Source organism: Miniopterus natalensis, chromosome 11 (assembly GCF_054644295.1).
Source record: "Miniopterus natalensis isolate mMinNat1 chromosome 11, mMinNat1.hap1, whole genome shotgun sequence".
NCBI lineage: Eukaryota > Metazoa > Chordata > Mammalia > Chiroptera > Miniopteridae > Miniopterus > Miniopterus natalensis.
The window spans coordinates 44,208,208-44,232,591 of record NC_142091.1 but is presented as its reverse complement, the minus strand read 5'-3'; the positions used below and the strand labels follow the sequence as shown (position 1 = coordinate 44,232,591).

The 24,384-nt window shown below is 40.7% G+C and overlaps 1 protein-coding gene across 1 annotated transcript in view; it reads left to right on the top strand.

Moving 5' to 3' along the window:
* The window catches only part of DENND5A (DENN domain containing 5A), an 81,594-nt gene that overhangs the window by 49,102 nt on the left and 8,108 nt on the right, over window positions 1-24,384 (top strand). Inside the window, exons 7-15 of the mRNA XM_087821722.1 lie at window positions 685-900; window positions 1,640-1,874; window positions 6,153-6,303; window positions 6,980-7,073; window positions 9,673-9,804; window positions 11,285-11,437; window positions 18,154-18,238; window positions 19,967-20,051; window positions 20,528-20,656. Of these exons, the coding sequence (XP_087677848.1) occupies window positions 685-900; window positions 1,640-1,874; window positions 6,153-6,303; window positions 6,980-7,073; window positions 9,673-9,804; window positions 11,285-11,437; window positions 18,154-18,238; window positions 19,967-20,051; window positions 20,528-20,656 (1,280 nt within the window). The remainder of the gene's footprint in view (window positions 1-684; window positions 901-1,639; window positions 1,875-6,152; window positions 6,304-6,979; window positions 7,074-9,672; window positions 9,805-11,284; window positions 11,438-18,153; window positions 18,239-19,966; window positions 20,052-20,527; window positions 20,657-24,384) is intronic.

The window sequence follows — 24,384 nt, the reverse complement described above, 5'->3', positions numbered from 1 at the left end:
TTGGTTGAGCAGATATTTTTAAAAAATCATGGCGAGTTAGTAATAACTATGTATGGTGCCAGTTGGATCCTGGAAATATCAGGGGAATACTTTGTAAAGTACATGATTGTCTAACCACTATGCTATACACCTAAAATTAATATAAAGTAATACTCAATGTAAACTATAATTGAAAAAGCACTTAAAAAATAAAGATGCAAAAAAAAAATCATGGGCAGTTATAGAGAAGCAGAGAAGTATTGCGAGATATTAAAAAGGTTAAGACACAGTAAGGAAAAATTCTTAGGGAGAAAGATGAGGAAAGTTATATGGGAGAAAATCAAAGAGATGTAGGTAGAGCTAGAGTCCAACCATGTTGCTTTGTGTTGTCATTTTCTTACTGACTTCAAGATTCCCTCCTTTCCAGAACCCTTGAGATAAGTTCTACCTTTTTCTCTGTTGCTGAATCTCTCTGCCCATAGTGATCACTTCACTGAGTTACTTGGTACCTGCAAGTGGAATATCTCATTTATCTCTGTTCCGTGTTAGAACTCCATTCTTTTTTTCCCCCTTCCCATTTTCTCTTCTGTGCTTTTTTCTCCATTTCCTGCAAAGTAAACGACCAGGGAAAAACCAGGTGAGCTGCATTTCTTTGGGATAAAAGAAAAAACTTGTGTTTTCTCAACTGTCATTTCTTTTGTGTAGCTGGAAGTGCGTGAAGACCCCAGCAGCAATAAGGATCTGAAAGTTCAATGTGATGAAGAAGAACTCAGGATTTACCAGCTAAACATTCAGATCCGGGAAGTTTTTGCAAATCGTTTCACTCAGATGTTTGCAGATTACGAGGTGTTTGTCATTCAGCCCAGCCAGGATAAGGAGTCCTGGTTTACCAACAGGGAGCAGATGCAGAACTTTGATAAAGTGAGTTTAATCTGCTGGGGAGAGGGTGAGGCATGAAGATTTAACTGATGAGGGGTTTTTTTCCCCATAATACAAATGACCCTTAAACAATGTGGGGGTTAGGGGTGCCAACTCCTTGCACAGTCAGAAATTCATGTATAACTTTTGACTCCTCCAAAACTTCAGTTGTTCCTTGGAATCTGTGGGGGCTTGGTTCCAGGACCCCTGTAGATACCAAAATTTGCAGATGCTCAGGTCCTATATATAAAATGGCATTGAATAATGCATACCGTCAGCCCGCCGCACCCATGGCTTCCCAACCACAGATCGAAAATACTGTTTTTGGTCTGTGGTTGGTTGAATCCACAGATGCAATCCGGGGATAGGATGGAGGGCCAGCTGTATATTTATTGAAAAATATGTGTGTATAAGTGGACCTGTGCAGTTCATACCTATGTTTTTCAAGGGTCAGTTGTATTATATGCTGGAAACAAGTTCATGGTCTTTCTGAAGTTGATAAAATGCAAGGTCTTGTGGCTTTAGAACAGATTGCTGGTTCTTACTATCAGGTGATTTATCTTCAGTGTTAAAAAAAATGATGAAGAGATTTTTCTGTTTGCTTTTTATAAAGACCTAGGAAGCTTCAGAGAATTATCCTGTAGGATCCTTTGGGTGTGTTGCCTTTGCTGGTCAAGGCTCACATACTCTTTTCCCTTTTCCTCTTCCCTGTTGATGACTGTCTGTTCCTTTGTCCCACCAGGCATCTTTTCTATCAGATCAGCCCGAGCCCTACCTTCCCTTTCTCTCAAGATTCCTGGAGACCCAGATGTTTGCTTCTTTCATTGACAATAAAATTATGTGTCATGATGATGATGATAAAGACCCTGTGCTCCGGGTATTTGATTCCCGCGTAGACAAGATCAGGCTGTTGAATGTTCGGACGCCTACTCTCCGCACATCCATGTACCAGAAGTGTACCACTGTGGATGAAGCAGGTAGGGCCTCCTCATTGCTGTACTGTCTAGCTTCTTGGGTTGTTTCACTAATGTGTCCCTGTTCCTAAACATGCCAGCTTCTTTCTGTTCCTGCTTTTGCATAAGTTGTTCCTATAGCCTGAAATTCTCTTTCCTGTCTTTTTGCCTGGTTAACTTCTTTTCATCCTTTAACACTGTGTCAATTAGGAATGGGTCCTGCTGTAGGTAATAGAGAATCTAACTGGCAGTGGGTTAGACAGATGTGGGGGTTATTTTCTCAGATTAGTAAGAAGTGCAGAATTGGTGGTTGCTGGGTGATGGCTCAGCTGCTCAATAGTGTAATCAGGGAACCAAGGTTCTATCTTTTTACTGAGATATCCTTAGTATATTGACTTTTATATCCATGCCTCATGTTTACAAGAGGCTTTGTATGTTCACATTCAGGGTAAGAAGAGAAGAGGTTGCTACCAGCTATATTTTTCCTCTTGTATCAGAAAGCAACAGCTCTTCTAGAAATTCCCAAAGCTTCCGTTGTCTCAGGCCAGAACCACGTTAGGTGACCATACTTAAGTGCAAGGGAGGCTGTGAAAGTGAGTAGTGAATTGGATGTAATGTTACCCTGAACAATACTGGGGGGTTCTGTTAGCAAGAAAGAAGGAGCAAATGAGTTATGAGTAAGCAGTCTACAGTGTTTGCCACAAAAACTTACCTGGTACGTCTCCTCTGTGAAGCCTTCTCTAATGCCCTCAGGCTTAGCTAGTGGATGCCTCCTCTGCTTCTGTGGTGCTTTGCCCTTATCTCCCCTCTATAATCTCTGTTCTTTTGAGCTGTCATTAACAGGAACAATGTAAGAACAGAGACTGTATTAATTATTTTCTTACCCCAAACTTCTAGGCTTGTGCTTAGCACATATAGATGTTAAAAGTGGCTTGCTACATACACGATTGAAAAAGTCTTTTTGTTCATAGAAGCCCTGTCTAGATGAGTATAACTAGAGAGTAGTCTCAGTTTGAGGCGTCAGATTAAGTAGTATGTTCACTTCCTTGTGGCATGTTCGTATCCTTGTAGCTGTTTTGTGTATATTGTTTATTCATTTACCAAATATTATAACTACCTACTACATGCTTCACATATGTTAAGTGTTCAAAAAATACTTACCAAAGGAATAAACTTGACATGCATTTTTCTAGTTTTGTTTTTTTTTAAATGGATTTATTTATTAATTTATAACCCTCATCCAAACATGTTCACTAATTCTTAGAAAGATGGGAAGCGGGGGCAGGGAGGGGAGAAACATTGATGTGTGAGAGAGACATAGATCAGTTGCCTCCTGCTGGGTGATCTAATCTGCAACCTAGGCTTGTGCCCTAACTGAGAATCGAACCCGAGACCTTTGGCGTATGGGACAATGCTCTAGCCAACTGAGCCACATAGTCCAGGGCACATTTTTCTAGGTTTTGAAGATACAACTGGTGACAATTTGGGCAAAATCCTGCCTTCACTGACTATGTTCTCTAGCCTTCTGTCTTTACCTTTCAGCTCTTGATCCAGGTCTTCCATTAAGATGACAATCCTCTTGGTAAAGGCTTGAGGACATGTTGCCCATGCAAGTGGACTACTATGACATTGTCATCCATGCCTTCTGGAACACATCAGGCTTCAGATTCCTGAACCCTGCCTAAGGCTTTGGTCCTGGGAAGCTTGATGGAAATTTTTACAAGACTGTAGGTTTAGAGAAACATCTCCCAAGCCTTCAGTTTAAATCAAGACTTCCCAATCTTTTATGTTGTGATATATATACTTGAAAACAACAGTATTTATATATGGCTCACTGGAATAAAGGGAGGAGTCTGTTTATAGCTAGAGGCTATAAAGCAAAAGACACTAGTCACTAGAGACATTGCCCATCTGCCCAAGGGGTTAAGGCAGTGAATTCGTAACCCACTGTAATGCATTTGTTGAACACCAAACATCACAGCATACTGATTTCAGTTACTTTGGTCTCAGTTGTGGCCAGGACATGTGTTGTCATGGGCCTGTTAGAACATGGGGTTTGGGGTATGGAAGGGAGGGTTAACTAACCCTCCTTTGTATGGCTTATTTCAGGAAAAAAAAAAAAAATGAGTGTCACAGAGACCCTTCAGGCAACTCTTATGCTCTGCTCTCAGGAATAATGGGAATATCTTTGCTATTGGTATATGCTGTAGGTGTGTCCCAGAGAGATGCACTGCAAATATGCTAGAGCCAGGTTTTTGCTACTGGCCTCACATCTGTAGCCCAGAGGAATAGTTCAGATACCTCGCCCCATCTCACATAGATACCTCAGCTGCTTGAACCAGCCTGATTGGAGAATGGTAAAGACATAACTAAAGGACTCTTTTTGGAGATCCTTTAAAGTATTACATTTGAAAGGGATCTTGGTGACAATCAATTCTCACTTTATATATAAAGATGTTTCTTTGGCTCACCGTATCTGCAGGGCCTAGAATGGTGCTTGGCATATTTTCTTTTTAGTACCTGGCACATTTTAGACAATAAGTTCTGTTGAATAAGAGTAAGGATGGGAGGAAGTAAGGGAGTTCCAAAGAGAGAAGGCAAGTTGACTTAGGATACAGCAAGGCCCAAAGGTTGAGGTGTTTTTACATGACTGAAAAATACCAGGAGAGTTACCAGCTTTTTTTGTTCTTTTAAAAAATTTTGTATAATTGACATACAATAAACTTCACATATTTAAAGTTTTGGTATATGTATTCACTTATATTAAGAACTAGTAAATATACCCATCACCCTCAGAACTTTGTTCTTTTGTAATACCTTCACCTATCGCTTCCCCACTCTCTCTCCAAATACCAAGGGCAGCCACTGCTGTGATTCCTGTTACTGAAGAGTTTTCATATTTTAGAATTTTATATAAATGGAATCATACACTACTCTTTTTGAAGTTTGGCTTCTTTTACTCAGCATAATTATTTTACTCAGTTTATTTACCTGTTGGTGGATATTTGGGCTATGAAAATTTGTTTTTTTGTTGTTGTTTTTCAATTCTCACCCAAGGATATTTTTTCCATTTCTTTCCAGAGAGAGTAGAAGGGAAAGAGAGAGAGAAAGAAGGAGAGAAAGAGAGAAACATCAGTGTGAGAGAGACACAGATTGGTTGCCTTCCCGCACACGCCCTGACCGGGCTGGGATGGAGCCTGCAACCAAGGTACTGCCCTTGGTGGAAATTGAACCTGGGATCCTTCAGTCCACTCTAACCACTGAGCAAAACTGGCTAGGGCTGAACATTTGTATCCATATGTTTTCTTTTCCCTTAGATAAATACCTAGGAGTGGAATGATGGGATCATATGATGTTTATATGTTGACTTTTTAAAGAAACTGCCAAATTGTCTTTCAAAGAGGTTGTACATTTTACATTCCCACTAGCAGTTTATGAGTGTTATAGTTCTCCCATACTGTTGCCAACATTTAGTATGGTCAGTCTTTTCAATTTTAGCCATTCTAATAGGTTTGTAGTGGTATATCACTGTGGTTTTGATTTGTGTGTTTTTTTCAAAAGTATGCTTTTATTGATTTTTCTAGAGAGAGAGGAAGGGAGAGGGATAGAAAGATAGAAACATTGCCTGGCCAGGCGTGACTCAGCAGTTGAGCATCGACCTAGGATCCAGGAGATTGTGGTTCGATTTCTGGTCAGGGCACATGACCATCGGGTTGTGGGCTCGATCCCCAGTTGGGGTGTGCAGGAGGCAGCCAATCAATGACGACTCATCATTGATGTTTCTCTCTCTCTCTCTCTCTCTCTCTCTCTCTCTCTCTCCCTCCCTCCCTCCCTCTCTCCCTCTCCCTCTCTCCCTCTCTCCCCTTTCCTCTCTCTGAAATCAATCAAGATATATTTAAAACAAAACAAAACATTGATGAGAGAGAATCATAGGTCGGCTGCCTCCTGCACACCCCTTAGTGGGGATTGAGCCTGCAACTTGGGCATGTGCCCTGACTGGGAATCAAATCGGGAACTTTTTGGTGCACAGGATGATGCTCAGCCAACTGAGTCACACTGGCCAGGGCTACACATTCTTATATTTTGTGTTTTCATTTTTATTCAGTTCTTATTTCCCTTTTGATTTCTTTTTTGATTCATGGGTTATTTAGAAGTGTGTTAGTTTTAAGATGTTATTATTGATTATTGTGGTCAGAAGATGTACTTTGTGTGATTCAAATTATTTTAAATTTATTGGGACTTATTATATGGCCCAGAATATGGTATATTTAAGAAAATATTTGACTTTTTTTCCTGATCCAGAGAAAGCAATTGAGCTGCGTCTGGCAAAAATAGACCATACTGCAGTTCACCCCCATTTACTTGACATGAAGATTGGGCAAGGAAAGTATGAGCCAGGCTTCTTCCCAAAGCTTCAGTCTGATGTGCTTTCCATTGGGCCAGCCAGCAACAAGTGAGTCAACCCCAGGGATTCCCTGATGCAGCTCCCTAATCACAGTTCCCTAATCATCCAGTATCGGGGCCTGAGCTGATAGAAGTCTCCTGGATTTTATAAAGCAAATATGGAGAAGACCAAAACTATCCATGTTTTTCACTTTTTTGAACAAGAAAATGGATGACAGAGTGTCATCAGTTTCTGTCTCCACTGTGCAAATTGGGATAGCTCCCCATGCCCAGGACCTGCAAAAAGCCAGGCTGCAGATGGGCTGAAATGATCCCTTGACTGAATCCCGTACAACATCTTGCTAGCATTTTATCTTTAGTAAGTGGTGGTTGAAATGGAGTATGAACTGAAGGTAGATAACTTAGTAGGACTGCTATTCTTTAATGCTTTTGGAGATTAGTATAACAAAGCCCAGACAGAGCTGAGTATCATTTTGGATCTGTATGTAAACTTTTTGTAGATGTTTGAAGAGAGAGAAATATGTCTGTGTCCCCTGGGGAGTTACCTTTCTTGCCCAGTCACTGATCTTTAAGCTACTCTTCTCCAAGGCCTCTGAGCTGTCTATGGTGACTCCTTGGTGGTTTTCCATGCCCAGCACTGGTCCTTAGACATTCAAGTTTTCTCCTATCAGTTGACCTTACTTTCTTAATGGGCTGTTATTAATTGTCTGCTTTGATTCTTTCAGGTGGACAAAAAGGAATGCCCCTGCCCAGTGGAGGCGGAAAGATAGGCAGAAGCAGCACACAGAACACTTGCGTTTAGACAATGACCAGAGAGAGGTAAGCCACCTTAAAAATGACAGGGAATAGGCCTATTATCATGCTACACTCTCCTCTTTCCTATTTCCTTGGCCTCTGGTCTAATTCAAGTGTCCTAGCAGTGATCTTGTCTGACTATGGAGCAGAGGCACAGTCACCACCGAACCAAGAAGGTAATTTGAGGCCAAAGAACAAAGCAGGCAACCCCATAGATTATAACAGGATTTATTGTAGGGAAGTTACTTACAGTGGTGGAATCGAAGTAGAGATTGTCTGTGCCGACTGTTGGGGTCGCCTCTACTCCACATTCAGACTCCTCTCCCCATAAAGAAGGGTTCATAATAGAGTTAGTTTCTGATACCTGATGCTGAGTCTAAGTTAGGACAAATCCAGGATGTGTGATATTTTGCACATGACAGCCAGCTACTAACCATGTAGGTTCTTTCTATGAGTCAGGCCCTATTTGCAGCCCCACTCAGCAATGATGGCAGTGCTTAGAGGAGAGCCTTTCACTGTCCTTTCAGGACTCCCTCATTCATCATACTCCCTGGGGAGTCTGACAGGAATCTCAGGAGATAAGAGTCTGAAATTTGGCAGAAATCCTTTTAAAATTTGTGAGGCTTTTGTGTGTGGTATGGTAGTAAAGTAGTTCTGTTAGAATTGGAAGAGAAGCTGAACTGGGATCAGTGCTGTCAATATCTGAACTGGGTGGGGGAGGGTACTTTCCCCTCTTTTTCTTTTGTGTAGCTTAATTTAAAAAAGATAATCTTGATCCCCCCCGCCCCCCCCCCCCCCTTAGAGGAGCAAAGGAGTGGAATGCTATTTTATGGTGCCTGGGGATTGAGGATTCTTGAATTGACCTTCTGAGTCCTCATTGCTTGTAAGCTGAGTTTCTCAGCTTTACTATAATTTGTTCCTAGTAAAGCTAGTTACAGACCTCAGGTGGGAGACCCTGCCTTACTCAGTTGTAGAGAAGTTGTGAAAATGGAAGTTTAACCTTCAGAAACCTATTTTAGGAACTTCTCTGTGAGAAAATACCCTGTAAATTGCATTATATACATATAAAACCCAGTAAAGCATATTGTTTTCATATGTGTCTGGCACCTCAGTGAATGGGAAAGTAACATATTTTGTCTTTGCTATATTTTAAATGAATAAATTAAAATAGCAAGATATGGTTATAAAATTTTAACTGCTGATTTATAGGATACAGTTGTACTTCTAGTTTTTGTGAGGGTGCTGTAAGGGGTGTTGGGTATTGGTGTTATTTTTAAAGTTTCCCCTGGGTCTTCCACCTCACCTCCATATTACTTCTTTCAGCATTGTTTATTGAGCACATATTCTTGGTCAAAATCACTGTAGTAAGCAGTTTGAAATATAAAGATGACAAGGAGGTAGCCTCGTCCTCAGGGAATACCAGTTTATTAAGGGAGCAAAGTCAGGTACAGAAATAACTGTAGTAGAAGAGTCTTGTTAAAGGGCCATATCAGATGCAAGCCAGTGTTTAATCACTGATTAGAGAAAGCAGAGGTCAGTTCTACTTGGGGTAATCATCAAACAAGACTTTATAGTGTATTAAAAATCTTTTTAAGCCTTGGAGGATGATAGGATTGTAGAGACAAAGAAGAGCATTTTAACTAGAGGAAATGCAGAATTGAAAGCTTGGTGATTGTTGTGTGCTGGAGACTGGGGGCAGAATGTTTGGTGGAAGGAGGTACTAGAAGTAGCTATAGTAGCAAGTTAGGAGGCAAGTAGCAGTAGTTCAGGTGATAGTAATTGAAGCCTAATCTTGGAGATTGGTAGTAGGGGCAGATTGAGGGGCCAGACAGAAATATACTACTGGAATAAATATGGGGGAATAAGGAAGAATGGGGTAAAAATGCTGGTTGTGAACCTGGGATACTGAGAGAATGTTTATATGCAGTTCAGTGCATTTAACACAGAATGCTAAAACAAACAGCATGTGGAAAATCACTAGTACAGTGTAGAAAAGCAGAAAATACAGTTGTTTTGAACGAGGTTGTTATACTTTATAACAGAGGTGGATATCTTTGATATGGGAAGAAGAGTTAAATTCCTCCCAGCTTAGTGGGTAAAATGATTTTTTCAGTAGTACTCTGAGATTTGGGTGGGTTTGTGCACTGAGCTGTATACATACTGCAGCTATGTTTTCTGTTGTTGTTTTACCCTTTGTATCATTAAAGCAAAGGTAATTACAGTACTTACGCAGTGCTTTATATCAGAGAAAACAATTCATCATATTTTCTGTTTTTCTCTTGTATACAGTTAATTTTTTAAAAAATTTATCTATTGATTTTGCAGGGGGGAGAGAAACATCACTTTGTTGTTCCACTTATTTATGCATTTGTTGATTCTTGTTTATGTTCCCTGACTGGGGATGGAACCTGTAACCGTGGTGTACAATGTTCTAACCAACTGATCTACCTGGCCAGGGCTACAGAGTTTTACATTTTAAACTTTCTGCCCCAATTTTATCTGAGCCTAGGAAAGAGGCAGTAAGAAAGTGCTGGGTGATAGTGCCCTCTTCAGGCACCCATCAGTACTCATCACCTGTAGTTTGTGTGCACCCACACAGTCTCATTCTTCCGTTTGCCTGTAGAAGTACATCCAGGAAGCCAGGAGTATGGGCAGCACCATCCGCCAGCCCAAACTGTCCAACCTCTCCCCATCAGTGATTGCCCAAACCAACTGGAAGTTTGTAGAGGGCCTGCTGAAAGAATGCCGCAACAAGGTGAGCTGTGGACGCCTGTGTGTGTGCTGTTCCCAAGGTTTGGCTCTGACTGTTCTTTCTTGGTTTTAAAATTATTAATATAGTGGGATAGTACTCACTTTAAGATCTTGTTAACTTGGAATTAGGCATATTTGTTTTATATAAAATAAACCATTAATCAAGGGCAAGCACAGTTTGCTTGATATAAACTTAATATATATTCTTTAAAACAGAGATAGATGTAGTTTTTAACTTTAGACATCTAACATTACTTGAAATCGTTGTAGTTGAATTGTCTTCAGCACATTAGTCTTACACATATGAAAATGTTTTTGCCTTATTTTAATTCGATAGCAGTGATTTCATATGTCTAGAATAAGAATTTATGAATGCCTACTATGTGCCAGGCCAAAGTGTGTTATTCAGTTTAATCTTGTTGTGGGATATTTTTATCAATTCTACAAAGACAGTCATTTTTAAAAAAGCTTTATTGAGAATTGATATAAAAAAATTGCACACATTTAACGTATACATCTTGATGAGTTTGGACATACACATGCAACCATGATATTCTTACCACAATCAAGGTAATAATAGTGGTGATTTTCCCTTGCTCTTTAAATTTTTATATGTTACAAAATTATAACATGGTTAAATCTTACTTAAGAACTTGGACTCAATATTAAGGCAGATTTAGGTTCAAAGGCTGTGTGATTTTGGCAAGTTACATTTTCTTATCAGTAAATTGGGACCTCAATTTTCTTATCAATTAATTGAGAACAGTAATAATACTTAGAGAGTTATTTGGAGGCTTAAATGAGATAATGCAATGCTTAACATATTACCTGGCAAATAGTAGTTAAAGCTGAGATTATCATTAAATAGCATGTGTTTTTTTGGGTTTTGGTTTATAATAAACACAAATTTTTACCTAAAAGTAAATTATTCCCCCTTATTTCAAAATACTTTGAAGTCAGGCTGGACAACTTTTACTTGTATGCATGTTTCAATTTGAAAAGAACTTGAAACATTATCAAAAGCAATTTTATTTTGGACAAATTAGGAAATACATATAAATGTCCTGCAAATGTTTTTTATCCCCTTGACAGGTACTTCAGATTTATTTCTAGGGATTAAATGCTTGAAGTTTTGTTAAATAAGGTTAAACAGTGAGAATCAGAGAATGTTAGAAGTGAGCATGACCAAAGGGTTTTATAGAACTCTTTTTTATCTCATAAATGCAAAAACTGAACCCAGAGTGATGAAATCACTTGTTCGGGTCATACAGTGATTGCTATATTCTTATCTCTTTAACTTTTAAAGAATGCATTTCATCATAACCTGACCTATATAGTGGAGAATAAATACACACTATGTATCTGGGTCTAATCTTTTACCTCCCATCCCAACAGATGTATTGTGCAGGTGGTCGCAGCCCTTTCCAGTTGCATGTGATCTTGTTCACTGTGGTTGTCTAATGTTACCGACTGATTTCTTATAGACCAAGAGAATGCTGGTGGAGAAGATGGGCCGGGAGGCTGTGGAGCTAGGGCATGGGGAGGTCAACATCACAGGGGTGGAAGAGAACACCTTGATCGCCAGCCTTTGTGACCTCTTGGAAAGGATCTGGAGTCATGGGCTCCAAGTAAAACAGGTAATGAATGTGTAGCCTCTCTCTGCTGTGTAAGCTATCTTCCTGTTTTCACTTCCTAGCTTTCCCTTACTCTTCCAGCTGGCTGGCTTTGAAGAATGGTACACAGGGTGCATGGAGTGAGACTAGAAATAGCTAAACAAGCAATTAAATAGGATCCAGATTGTTTTGTTTAAAAATAAGCTTCATAAATCTGTGTGCCAGACATTTTAGAAATGGTGCCTTCTGTCCTGCCAATAGAGCTGAGTGCCATACTGTAGATCCTGTTTGGCAGCTGGCCTTAGAGATGGAACATAGAGAAACATAGAGGGAACTTGAAGCTCAGAAGTACCAAACATACTCTAAGAGTCCTTCACTAATTGTACATTCCCAGTGGATGAAGGTTTGCAATTAACATTTCTTTTACATGCAGGTAGCTTAACCATCTAAAGATTTGAGAGAATTCTGCAGAAAGTTGAGTAAGTTTGATTTTTACTGCTTAATACCCAGAGAATTTCCTTATTTCAAAATACTTTGAAGTCAAGATGGACAACTTTTACTTGTATGCATTTTTCAATTTGAAAAGAACTTGAAACATTATCAAAAGCAGTTTTATTTTGGGCAAATTAGGAAATACATATAAGTGTCCTGCAAATATTTGCTGAGGGCCTACAGTGTTCCAGGCACTGTTGTAGGCATTTGAGATAACCTTAGATCTCGGTCTGAACAAAATAGACCAAGATCTCTGCCCTTCTGGAGTTCCCATTCTTATGGTTTAGAGAGAGTCTACCACACCTGTCCTTCAAAGCATTTTTCCTGTGCACATATACCCATATACAGGTGTATATTTAAAAACCCAGCAGAACCACAATGAGATACCTTCTCACACCCACCAGGATAGCTAAAATTAAAAAAAGACAATGACAGGTGTTAGTGAGGATGTGGAGAAATTAGAACCTTCACACATTGCTGGTGGGAATGTAAATGGCACAGCCACTTTGTAAAATAGTCTGGCAGTTCCTCAAAATGTTAAACGTAGTGTAGTGACCCAGCAAGTCCACTTCTAGCTATGTATTCAAGAGAAATGGAAACGTGTCTACATAAAAACATGTACACAAGTATTCATAGAGGCATTATTCTTAATAGGCCCAAAGTAGAACATTCCAAATATCTATCAGCTGATAAATAGGTAAACTAAATGTGGCATATCTATACAATAGAATATCATTCAGTAAAAGGAATAAAGTATGGATACATGGTACAACATGGATGAACTTTGAAAACATGCTAAGTAAAAGAAGCCAGTCACAAAAGACCACATATTGTATAATTCCATTTAGGCAAACCCATAGACAGAAAGTAGATTAAAAGAGGCCAGAGGTGGGAAGGAGGGAGGACTAGGGAGTGACTGCTAATGGGTATGGGATTTCTTTTTGGAGTGATGAAAATGTTCAAAAATTAAGTAGTGGTGATGGTTGCACAACTGTGAATATACTAGAAACTAGGTATTATTTTTGGTACAGGGAATTATATACTTTATAAGTGTGAATTTTATGGTAATGTGAATTATATCTTAAAAAAGCTGTTTTTAAAAAAATCCAATGGGATTATACTGTACATAATGTTCTGTGACTTGCTTTTTTTAAAAAAAATATGTCTTTATTGATTTCAGAGAGAGGAAGGGAGAGGGAGGAAGAGAGATAGAAACATCAATGATAAGAGAGAGTCATAGATTGGCTGCCTCCTGCACATTACCTACTGGGGGGTCGAGTCTGCAACCTGGACATGTGCCCTGATTGGGAATCGAACCTGGATCTCCTGGATCATAGTTTGATGTGCAACTGCCTAGCCATGCCACCCGGGCTGTGACTTGCTTTTTTTTACCTCATAATATTTTTTCCATGTCCTTAACTAATTTTTGGATGATATTACAGTATTTAAGAGCTCAGACTATAAACCAGATAGACCTGGGTTTGATTCCTACTTAATAATTTTATGAAACTGAGTGAGAGAACTAGCTTTTCTAAGCTGCTGTTTCCTCATATGTCTGATGGTTTTTTTGAAGTACCCACCTCTATAGGGTTCTCTCAGGATTTGGTAAGATAATTCATGTAAAGCACTAAGCTCAGAGCCTGGTATCTGGGTGAGGTTCTCTGTAAACGTTTGTAGTTATTCTTCTAAAAGCTCAGTTTTAATTAATGTATTATTGTATAGATGTGTCATACTTGACTCAATCCCATATTATTGGTGATTTAGATTACTTCTGATTTTTCAGTATTATAAACAACATTGCGATTGCAGTTTTTTAAACGTTAAAGATTGTGTATCACATCCCTGAAATTTTGAGAGTCCTATGGTGTAAGTAGCAACACTATGAGCTTTGGAGTCAGAAGGACTTGGATTTGAAGCTTAGCTCTACTGGATGACTTCTAGTGATTTGCGATTTTTGACTCTCGTTTTCCTTATCCATAATACAGAGTTAATAAAACCTACCTTTCAGGGTTGTTATGATAATTAGATGTAATAAAAATAAGTACCTACCATGTGATAGGTATTTTACATATGATAGCTATTATTATGCTAGATTCTACACGAAAGGTTTGTGTTTCTTTATAACAAGTAGAACATTCATGATCGTTTTATCGTTTTTCTTAAAGTTTAGCAAGCCTGGCACTGTGGTTAAGTTAGCTCTTTCAGCTTTTTGGTAAAACATATGCCCTCAAAGCTTTTTAATATTTGCCATAAAAATCTTGAGGCATTTAAAAAAATAACCATATCATCACGTGTTCTAAACCTGTGCACTGAGGCTTGGCGCCCATATTCTGTCAGAATCCCCACAGCGTGGGGAATTTCTGTGGGATCCATTTCACGCTTCTCTCAGTTTGGATAGGCAGAAGCTACTTGTTTGGTAAGAAACAAGGACAAAAAAAAAACGGGGGCTGTTCTGTTGCGGTTTGATTTCTGAGTCCTGCTTTGGAACACTGGAAGAGTCACCACAGGGAGTGAGGGCCTGCACTTGTCGGCAGGGCATTATGCCCCAGGGACACATGTTCACTGGGGATTGACCTGACGCTATGGTGGGTTCCTACAGCATGTTCCTTAGACCTCCACTTTGCTGACCTGTGTGTAGAGCACTTTTCTCCTGCTGAGACATTCTTCAGTTTGGTTTCTGTCCACAGGTTATAATCTGGTTACCTGGTCTCTTCCATTGTGCAGACTACATGATCACACACAGGTTGTGACCACCTTCACTCTCAGAGAACTATCTTATCTCCCTCTTGTGGGGGCACCTTACTGATCAACTCCCCATTCTGTCTACTTAGAAAGTAGAGAGAACCCAAGCAGCAGTTCTTACTGCTAGCTTCCTAAATTTTATTAGCCATGACAGTCTGCATGGAAGGCTGCCTGCAGCAAATCCTCAAAACCTCATAAGGCTCTGTTATCCTCACCACTCTCTCTCTTTTTTTTAATCCTCACCTGAGGATATTTTTTCCATTGCTTTTTAGAGAGTGGAAGTGGGTGAGTAGGGGGTGGAGATAGATGTGAGAGAGACACATTGATTGGCTACTTCCCGCTCGCAACCTGACAGGGCCGGGGATTGAGCGTGCAACTGAGGTACCCATGCCCTTGGTCAGAATCAAACCCAGGACCCTTCAGTCCTCAGGCCGACACTCTAACCACTCTCTTTTGCTTTTGATGACATATTCCAAGGAGATGGGTATCCTACTCTAGTATATTTATCTGACAATAAGAGGTGAGGTTTGATTTTTTCATAATAGTTTTGTAGTTGCCGCCATTTGGGAACTGGTAAGTGAAAAGAGGTTGTTTCTCACCCTTGATGCATTGACTTTCTTGCAGACTCTGGTACTAATCTATTTATCATGTAGTCACATCACTGAAGGGTAGTCAGACTATATTGAACCTTGCAGTCTCTATCAGTCCCTTTGCAAAAGAGGAAAAAGAATAATTCTTGTCTCCTGCACTAGAAAGACCCCAGTGCCCTATTACTAAGCTTCAGCCCAGCTGCTACTCTCTCTTGCCCCTGCCCTCCCTCCTTGACTAGTATAATCACTGTTAGTCTGGGTGTCCTTCTAGTACAGTGGCCTGGTGGTGGTCTTGCCTTTGGTTCTTCAGCGTGATGGCATGTGAGGGCTCTATGGTGACCACCTGTATTTAGTTTGTATCACATCCACACATTCCTATTAAGGGAGGCTGCCTCCTGAGTCTGCCTGGATGCTGGGAATAGTGATAAGTCAAAGTCCCTGCCCTTTTAGGAGCCCCCTCTAGTGGTTTTGATAAATGGATGGATGGATTTCTAGAAGTTGAATTACTATCTCAAAGAGCATGACTATTTTAAGGTTTTGTATTATCTTCTACGTATGTTGTATAAATATAATAGTAACAGTGTATAGGGACCGTAAGTCTCATTGATTTTGTTGAACATCTGTTTTTTCAAATCTTTGGTATTTCAGTGAATAAAAAATGGTCTTCTCTAGTTTTAACTTATGTGTTTATTAAAAAATTGCCATTGAAATTGTGGGTTTTGTTTTAAGCTGGTTAAATCTTGTAGGAAATCCAAACATACAGCAAGTGTTACTTTAACAGCTCGCTGATCCATTTTCTTCCATTTAGATGGTTGATTCCCCCCCCCCCTTCCCCGGGCAAATAGGTAGATGAAGGTGGTGGATAGAAACAAAATAGTTTATTGATATTCTCAAAGGAAAAAATTTTTTGTTTTTTTAAAATATATCTTTATTGATTTCAGAGAGAGAAAAGGAGAGGGAGAGAAAGAGATAGAAACATCAATGATGAAAGAGTCATTGATCGGCTGCCTCCTGCATGCCCCCGACTGGGGATCGAGCCCGCAACCCGGGCATGTGCCCTGACTGGGAATCAAACCCGATCTCCTGGATCCCAGGTCGACGCTCAACCTCTAAGCCATGCCCAGCTGGGCTCAAGGAAAAATCTTGAGCCCTTATTAAAGTCTCATATTCATCCCAGAGCATAAAATTTTCTTCAGAAGGTATAACTTTCAAAGTTAAGTGATCTCTTTCAGAAGCAGTCTGTATAGCATCATTACCAGCAATGGTTAGATAGACTCAGACTCAAGCTTGAATCCCAACACTGTACTTACTAGCTGTGTGATCTTTTACAATCTTTCTGATCCTCAGTTTGCTCTTTTCTAAAGAAAATGAGAATAAGGTTACTTACCTTATAGGACTTTGGGGAGCATTAAATAAAATACTGTATTTTGAACATTTAACATAGTTCATAGCAGACCTCAAGCAAGACATGGTAGCTTCTATCATTATTATTACTTTTATAAAATACAGAACTAGTCATTTATAAAATTATTATACTAATAAATCCTACTACTAAAACATACATCTATGTTACATATGTATTATGTCAGTTTTATAGGAACATTTACCGTGAACCTGAAGTAAAGTTTTTATCACATAATGAGAGTTGCTATGTACTGAAGGATGACTGGAAAGAGACAAAGCAGTTGCTGGGTGGCCAGCGGGGCTCACTCACTACCTAGGCACATTGCTCCCTTACATCAGGCTTGCAAATGCTATTCAGCTTTGTGCCTGGGTAAAATGACCAATTACTACATGACTCAAACACAGGGCGGGACAAAAGTAAGTTTATAGTTGTTCATATGGAAAATAATACAATAATTAATAAATAATAGAAGGATAAACTCTGTGTTTTGTGTACTCACCCCTGTAAACCTACTTTTGCCTCATCCTATAATTTAAACTGCAAATGCCAGGGTTCTGTTATGCTGACTGTAATATCTCAGCCTTGCCGTTAAGTAACAGCCTACCTTCCTGCAGGCTCTTCAACTGTACCTTCAGTAGTAAATCCTCATCATAGTGATGACTTATTCTCCCCAGCCCGCACGAAGGGCAGGGATGTCTTTATTTTAGGAAATTCAGGAGCTCTCATAGAATCTTGTAGACTGGGTATCATCTTCTCTGTTCAAAAGTCATCATGCTCTACCCAAGCTGACCTTCAACTAGCAAACCATTTAGATATTATTTGTTTTTTTCTTTCTTACCCACTGGTCCATTCACATCTCTCTCTTTTTTTAAATATCTTTATTGATTTGAGAGAGAGTAAGGGAAAGGGAGAGAGAGAGAAACATCAATGATGAGAGAGTTATTGATCAGCAGCCTCCTGCATGCCCCCCACTGGGGATCAAGCCTACAACCCAGGCATTTGCCCTGACTGGGAATTGAACCTATTGCCTGGATCATAGGTTGATGCTCAAACACTGAGCCATGCCAGCCAGGCCACATCTCTTTTGACTGTGCCCTCCTTCCCAGTGGGGGGACCTTTTCTTTTTTCTGTTCTTTATATTTCTCCAGGATTTTAGTAGGGGAATATATGAATATAAATTGCATGTAGGTGTATACTGAGATAAGAAATAGCACAGTAAGTTCTCACTTAACATTGTTGATAGATTCTGTGACTTAAAGCAAAATGATAACGAAACCAGTTTTACTGTAGGCCAATTGATATAAACAAGAATTAAGTTTCTATGGCATCTCATCAATGTTACAACGAAATAAAATTGAACGAAATGTTATTTGAGGACCTGCTGTACAGATACCTTTTAGCAAAAGTTGGAATCTATATGTTTAAATTATCTCTGACTCTGTTCACTGGATGCCTTGATCTCTGAAATCTAATCTAGGCTGATAGGTATTTTCCCCCTGTGTTGGTTCCAGGGGAAATCAGCCTTGTGGTCCCACCTGTTACATTATCAAGAAAACCGGCAGAGAAAACTCACATCAGGAAGCCTCAGTACCTCAGGTAAGATGGTGTCTGCACCATTGGCGAGAACTCCCTCCACCCACATTCCCGTCCCCCACTGGAGTGAACAGCGGGACTGATTCACATCAATGAAGCCTTTGCTCTGTGATGTTTGCTTTTTTTACATACTAAGCCACTGGGTCCTTTGTACCACAGAGCATGCCATAGCCATGGGGTTTGCTTTCGTATACCCTTTTGATCAGTGAGATAGAACACTTGTATCAACAAGAGGCCAGTCTTAGAATGAGTTTAAGTTTTAAATGAATTTGGGTGGTACTAATAATGTCTTGTATTTGGAGCAAGCTGTTTTCAGAGTCTTTTGTTTTATTTCTCTGAGATGGGCATTGAGATGATCTATCTTATCAGTAAAAGAGCCTGTGCCAATATCCTACCTTAAGGCCTGGTGTGAATGATTTCTTATACTTCTTTTCTGTTTCTAATTGAATGAACATGTCAGAGTTGGTAGGGACCCCAGAGATCATCTAGTCCAGCCCCCTTATTTTATAAGAGGAGGAAACTGGGATCCAGAGATGAATTGAACTTACTCAAGATCACACAATGAATTGATGAAAGAGGCCAGATTAGGAGCCAGGCCTCTTGTCTCCTGGTCTGGTGTTCTTTATACCATTCTACAGTGTCCCTTCCAGGACAGTCCCCCTCCTTCTTCTACTTCTTGGCAGCATCTCTCCTTCACCATCATTCTACTCTCTCTGCCCAGGAGTTTGTTCACCTTTCTTGTATGTTCTTATCCTAATGGTAAAGATCAGTTTAAATAGGGGTGAAAAGATAGGCATGAACTGAGTGTTGTCTTTGCTCTTGAATTAGTTGATGTCAACTAGCACTGAAAGTGGGGAGAATATATGGCTGAAAACCAGGTGTAAGAGCTCCCTGGATATGAGAACAAGGATTCTTTTTAGGAAGGCTATAGAAGTTATTGCTAAGGGATAAATTATAGCCAAAAATTCTCAGCAGCTAAGTAATCAAGATACAGTGGTACCTCGGTTTTTGAATGAAATCCATTCCGGAAGACTGTTCGAGTTCTGAAACATTTGAAAACTGAGAGATCAACAGCCGACAGCTAGGCCTCAGGATCTTGACCTCAGCCGAAGCCATGTGACATGTTTGACTTTCAAGGCGTGTTCGAAACCAAAGCATTGACTTCTGGGTTTATAGTGTTCATAAACAGAAATGTTTGTCAATGGAGACTTTCGAAAACTCAGGTACCACTGTACTAAATTTTAAACGTTGGGCCAGATGTGTATATAAAGGTATATCTAGAGGTCCAATTTTCTGCAGCATGTTCTTTACACATCCTGTTGGCTCTTTTGTAGCCCATTTTGAGGCAAGAGCAGGACAAGAGTAGTCGCTCCAAGTGGAAGCACTGCTTCTGTGGACTATGATGAGTACATGCTGGATTAGAAGCCAGAGGATCTCACTTTGCCACTTGGTGACTGGGGCAAAGCAGCTAACCTCTCTGAATTTCAGTTCCCCCCTCTGTGTTACCTTCTTTGGTTGTCTTACAAGTTGTTAGAGAATTAAATGAGACAATATGCATAAAACTATTAAATCTGAAACCTAGTGGATACTTAATAAATATGAGATGATGGATCAAAGTATTACCAAAGTAACTGTTTCCTATAGAAATTTGTGATTTGAGATAAGAAGGGTAGTCAGCTATTTGGATAGTCAGATCTCTTTGGACATGACCAGTTTTTTTCCCCCCCCTAGGAATACTTGTTGATTCAGAACGGAGAAAGTCTGATGCCAGCTCAGTCATGTCTCCCCTGAGAATCTCCCTCATTCAGGATATGAGGTCAGTGTGGGCTCATACATAATAAACCACTCAGATTCTTTTTCTAGTTGCTGCTTAGGTTTCCACTTTAAACAGCAGGGTCTCAGTGTCCTGGGCTTCTACAGCATCTCAGTTAACCAGGAAGCCCTTTTCATTGGTCTTGTGCTTCATAATGTATTTGTAGAGCTATATAAGCAGCTGGGTTTTCTGACATTTTTGGAGAATTATATCAGAGTATTTTAACGCCTGGGCTCTGGGGTTAACCTGCCTTTTTTTGAGAGCTGTACTGTAACCCCTTCTCCACCCCTGTCGTTTGCCAGGTGAGCCTATCTGGCAAAGCTACATGGAAGCCCAGGATTTAGAGAACAGGAGAGATGTACTATCCCAGGGTGGGATAGAGCTGCCTCACTAGGTCTCCTTTGGCTTTATAGGGGAGGTATTGGTAGTGAGTTCATCTCTCACCCACCCTCCACTTCCTTTTTCTGTTCTCCCTTCAGGCATATTCAGAACATTGGGGAAATCAAGACCGACGTGGGAAAAGCCAGAGCATGGGTGCGATTATCCATGGAAAAAAAGTTACTTTCCAGACACCTGAAGCAGCTTCTCTCAGACCATGAGCTCACCAAGTAAGGCCACTCCACCTGGAGTAAGAACCAGGCTGTCAGGATTGGAAGCCTCTGTGTGGGAAGGGGGCATAGGCAGCATGTCATTACTGTTGTATTCAGCTAAACTCAATTGCATATGAAGGTTTTGAAGCATTTCCACTTCTTCCTGTATCAGCAAAAGAATAAATGTGCTGTATTTGTTCTTCCTACCTTCTCAATCTGTATGCTCAAAAATGGCTTTCTTAAACAGGTGGTAATGAGAAGATGGGGTCCTCATTGGTTACCACAGAGTTTGGGGGCTCCCCCTCTCCTCACTGCACTCAGTGACTTGTATACCTCTTGGGCGTGGACATTTTTTTATTCTCTTTCCTGTCCTGGGAGGAAAGGATTGGAGAATTACAAGGAAACTTCTAAGATATCCCCTTCTCTGTGTTCTCTGTGGAGCCCAGGGCAAGCCCATAGTAACCAAGTCTTTCCTCTGCCTCTCTTGACCTTGCCTGAGTCTCCCTAGAGCCTAAAAGGGCTTTCAGAGGACCCTCTTAGACCTTCTTCCTCCATACTTCCCACCAGAAAAAGGGAGGGGAGATATTCTAAGGCCCTCATACTCCCAGGAGCTACTAAACCTACAGTTTCCTTCTTTTGATGTTACAGCCTTTGCAGTCTTTCTACCCAAACTAGTAGAGGAGAGGGCTCTGCCCCTCCTCTGCCTCAGACTACCACCTTTCTGTCTTTCCCTGAATATAGTATGTTTGGCTCTTTCTTCATTGGCAAGCTTATTGGGCATTTTTGTTTAGCATTTCCTTAGGCATCTTTTCATGGTATCCTTTATTATGTAACTTCCTTATGGATGATGAAGCAGAGGAGTGGACCCTAGGGGATGTTTGTGTGAACCAGTTGATTAGACCTGCAGAATCTGTTTTTATTCAAAGTAGAAATGTAATATTTAGACTTCATTGTGTGTGTAAACCACAGCAAAAAGAAACCAGGTTGAAAAACTTGATAAGTTAGAGGGCTCACCTTGAGAGATTAGAAATAGCAATTCTTTAAAAAAAAAAAAAAAAAAAATCTTTTTTGACTTCAGAGAGAGGAAAGGAGAGGGAGAGAAAGAGATAGAAACGTCAATGATGGGAGAGTCATTGATCAGCTGCCTCCTGCACGCCCCTGTCTGGGGATCGAGCTCGCAACCCAGGCATGTGCCCTGACCAGGAATCCAACCCCGATCGCCTGGATCCTAGGTCAGCGCTCAACCGCTGAGCCACGTCTGGCCGGGCAGAAATAGCAATTCTTAAAGTGCTTAAATGTCTGGGACAAAAACGTTTAGGAATAAAATTTGAAAATTGAGAGAACAACTAGAAGAGAACAAATGAACATATAATCCTGGCATTTGGAAGAGAAATGTTTGCACACCAGATTCTAGGAGACCATTGTGTGGTGAAAAAAATGTCACTGTAGCTGTGTGGGCACCAGGACCTGAGGGCAGGGATGTTTCCTGCTGGCCAGTGTGGATGTTATCTGTGAAAAGAGGCTGCACGCCAGCAGGAGGACAGAGAGGCATCTGAGAGGGGTCGAGCACAAGGACTTCCAAAGTCCAGGACAGTGGGTAGGTCTAGGGTATATGAGCTTAAAGGCCTGGGCAGCAGTGAACGGGCACAGGCCTTAGTGAGGAGGCTTATCTTGGTTTCTTGAATAGAGGAGATAAGATCAGAATTTATTTAGTATATATAGCAGCTTTTCACCTGATGCTTACCTCTGTACTACTCTTAAGTGAACAGACAGCTAGAAGACTTTTGCTGCCACAGATTGCATGTGGATGGGGGGCATAGGGGGGAGAGAAAGGGGCCCTTCATCAAACCTGCCTACTCCATCCTGTCCTATCATCTCTCCCTTCAGTTTGTTTAAAGCTCCAGTCACATCATACCCTCACCCTTCTCAGGATGTCTTCAGCCTTCTCAGGGCCTAGTCAGAAGTTTTCTTTACTAAAGTTTGCCTAGACTCTCCAGAGGCTTGGTCCATTTCTCTTCTAGGCACCCATAGCATTTGTTACAGTATTTGTTCATCTCTGTTTTACCACTAAGGGCTGTATTACCGTTATCTAGTTGCTTAATGCTTATTAACATTTGCTTTCATTGATGGCATGAACTATGTACCTTTCCCAATATTGAGCATGTTGTCTAGCACCTAGTAGGTATTTAATTGTGCACATAAAATGTGTTTGTAGCTGCACAGACAGGAGGAGGTAGACAGCCTTGGAGAGTATATCTTGGTAGAATGCTTCTGAGTCTGGGATTTCCAGCTAGCCTCTAAGACTGCAGCTTCAAGATGGGGTAAGGTGGACATAGGGTAAGGTGGCTATGTAGTCTAAGGAAAGAACTTAGCTAGCTCCTATATAGTGAACTCAAACTCTTTTTCCTTAACCTCTCTGCAGTGACTAATACTGTGAAGTGTCCCCTCTACCCTTCTACTTTGAAACTCCTTTGCATGGCTGCCATGACCCTATACCATCCTGTTCTCTTTTTCCTTCTATTTCCAGGATATTGGCTTCCACTGTCCTCCGTTCTCTGCATGCACACACATTCTTTTCTCTCACTTGCTCACGCGCTCTCTCACTTTGATCTCACCTCACCCATTGTCATGACTTCTGTCACCTCTAGACAGCTGACTCCCACCTCTGAAGCTCTAGCTCTGACATTTCTTTTGAGCTCCAGTTCTACATTTATTTCCATTCAGGTATCTTACCTTTAACTGAGAAAGAACACAAGCAAACTTCACAGAATCTTTAGCATAACCCTTCTTTCAGATTTTCTGTTAATGTCACTGGTATTCTCTCTGAACATCCCCACTCCTGCCTAGGTTCAAGATTTGGAGTCTTTTTGACTCCTTGCTTTGCTTTACCTCTCAAGGACATATTTCAGGACCTCAGCCTCTGCCCCAACTTGTCTCCTTACCTACAGCCTCTCCCTTAGTTTCCCCCTCATCCCCCTTTCACCCGTCAGCTACACTAAATTTAAATTTTTTGAAGTTGTCACTTTTCCTTTACTTTTTGGGTCAAATTGCAGAAACCTATTACTTGTAGGGCACATTGCAAACTCTTCAGCTTGAATATTTAGGGCCTTCCTTCATTTGACTCTAGCCTAACTTTTCAGCCTTATTGCTAACTGGTCACTTCCCTGAGCCCTCAACTCTAGTCAAACTGGTTTTCATACCCTGTCCTCCTCTTACACACCTGTCTAAATCTGTGCCGTCTTTCAGGCCCCTCTTGTTCTAGGACCATTGAAGCTCCTGCTCCTTTAAATTTCCAGAGAGCCTTTCATTTGGCAGCTCATTATGGGCAGTCTTATACTGTGGCCTTTAGCTGATTAACTCACCTAGACTGTATTTGAGGCTAGGTGCATTCCTCTCCAGCACCTGCACATAGTAGGCCTTGGTTGGTGAATTAGCTGTTGAAAGTACCTTATGAACCTGACAGGTGTACTGAATCTCATACCTCTTTGGCCATGGCAATTACAGTCTTGACAACCAGGATAGTTACTGTGTGTTTGTGTGTATTCCTCTGTGCTGAGGGCCTGTGCATTTGGCTCTCTGTATCCCTGCTACTTGGAGAAGGTATCATTGCTGAGCAATTTCAGAAGACCTTCAACATCAGGCAAAGTAGTTGGTCTTTGATGAGTAAGCAGTGGGGATGAGGGGGGGAGATGGGAGGAAGTTTGAAAAGGTAAAGGACATGATCTGCGTAGCTCTCCCTGCCCGTC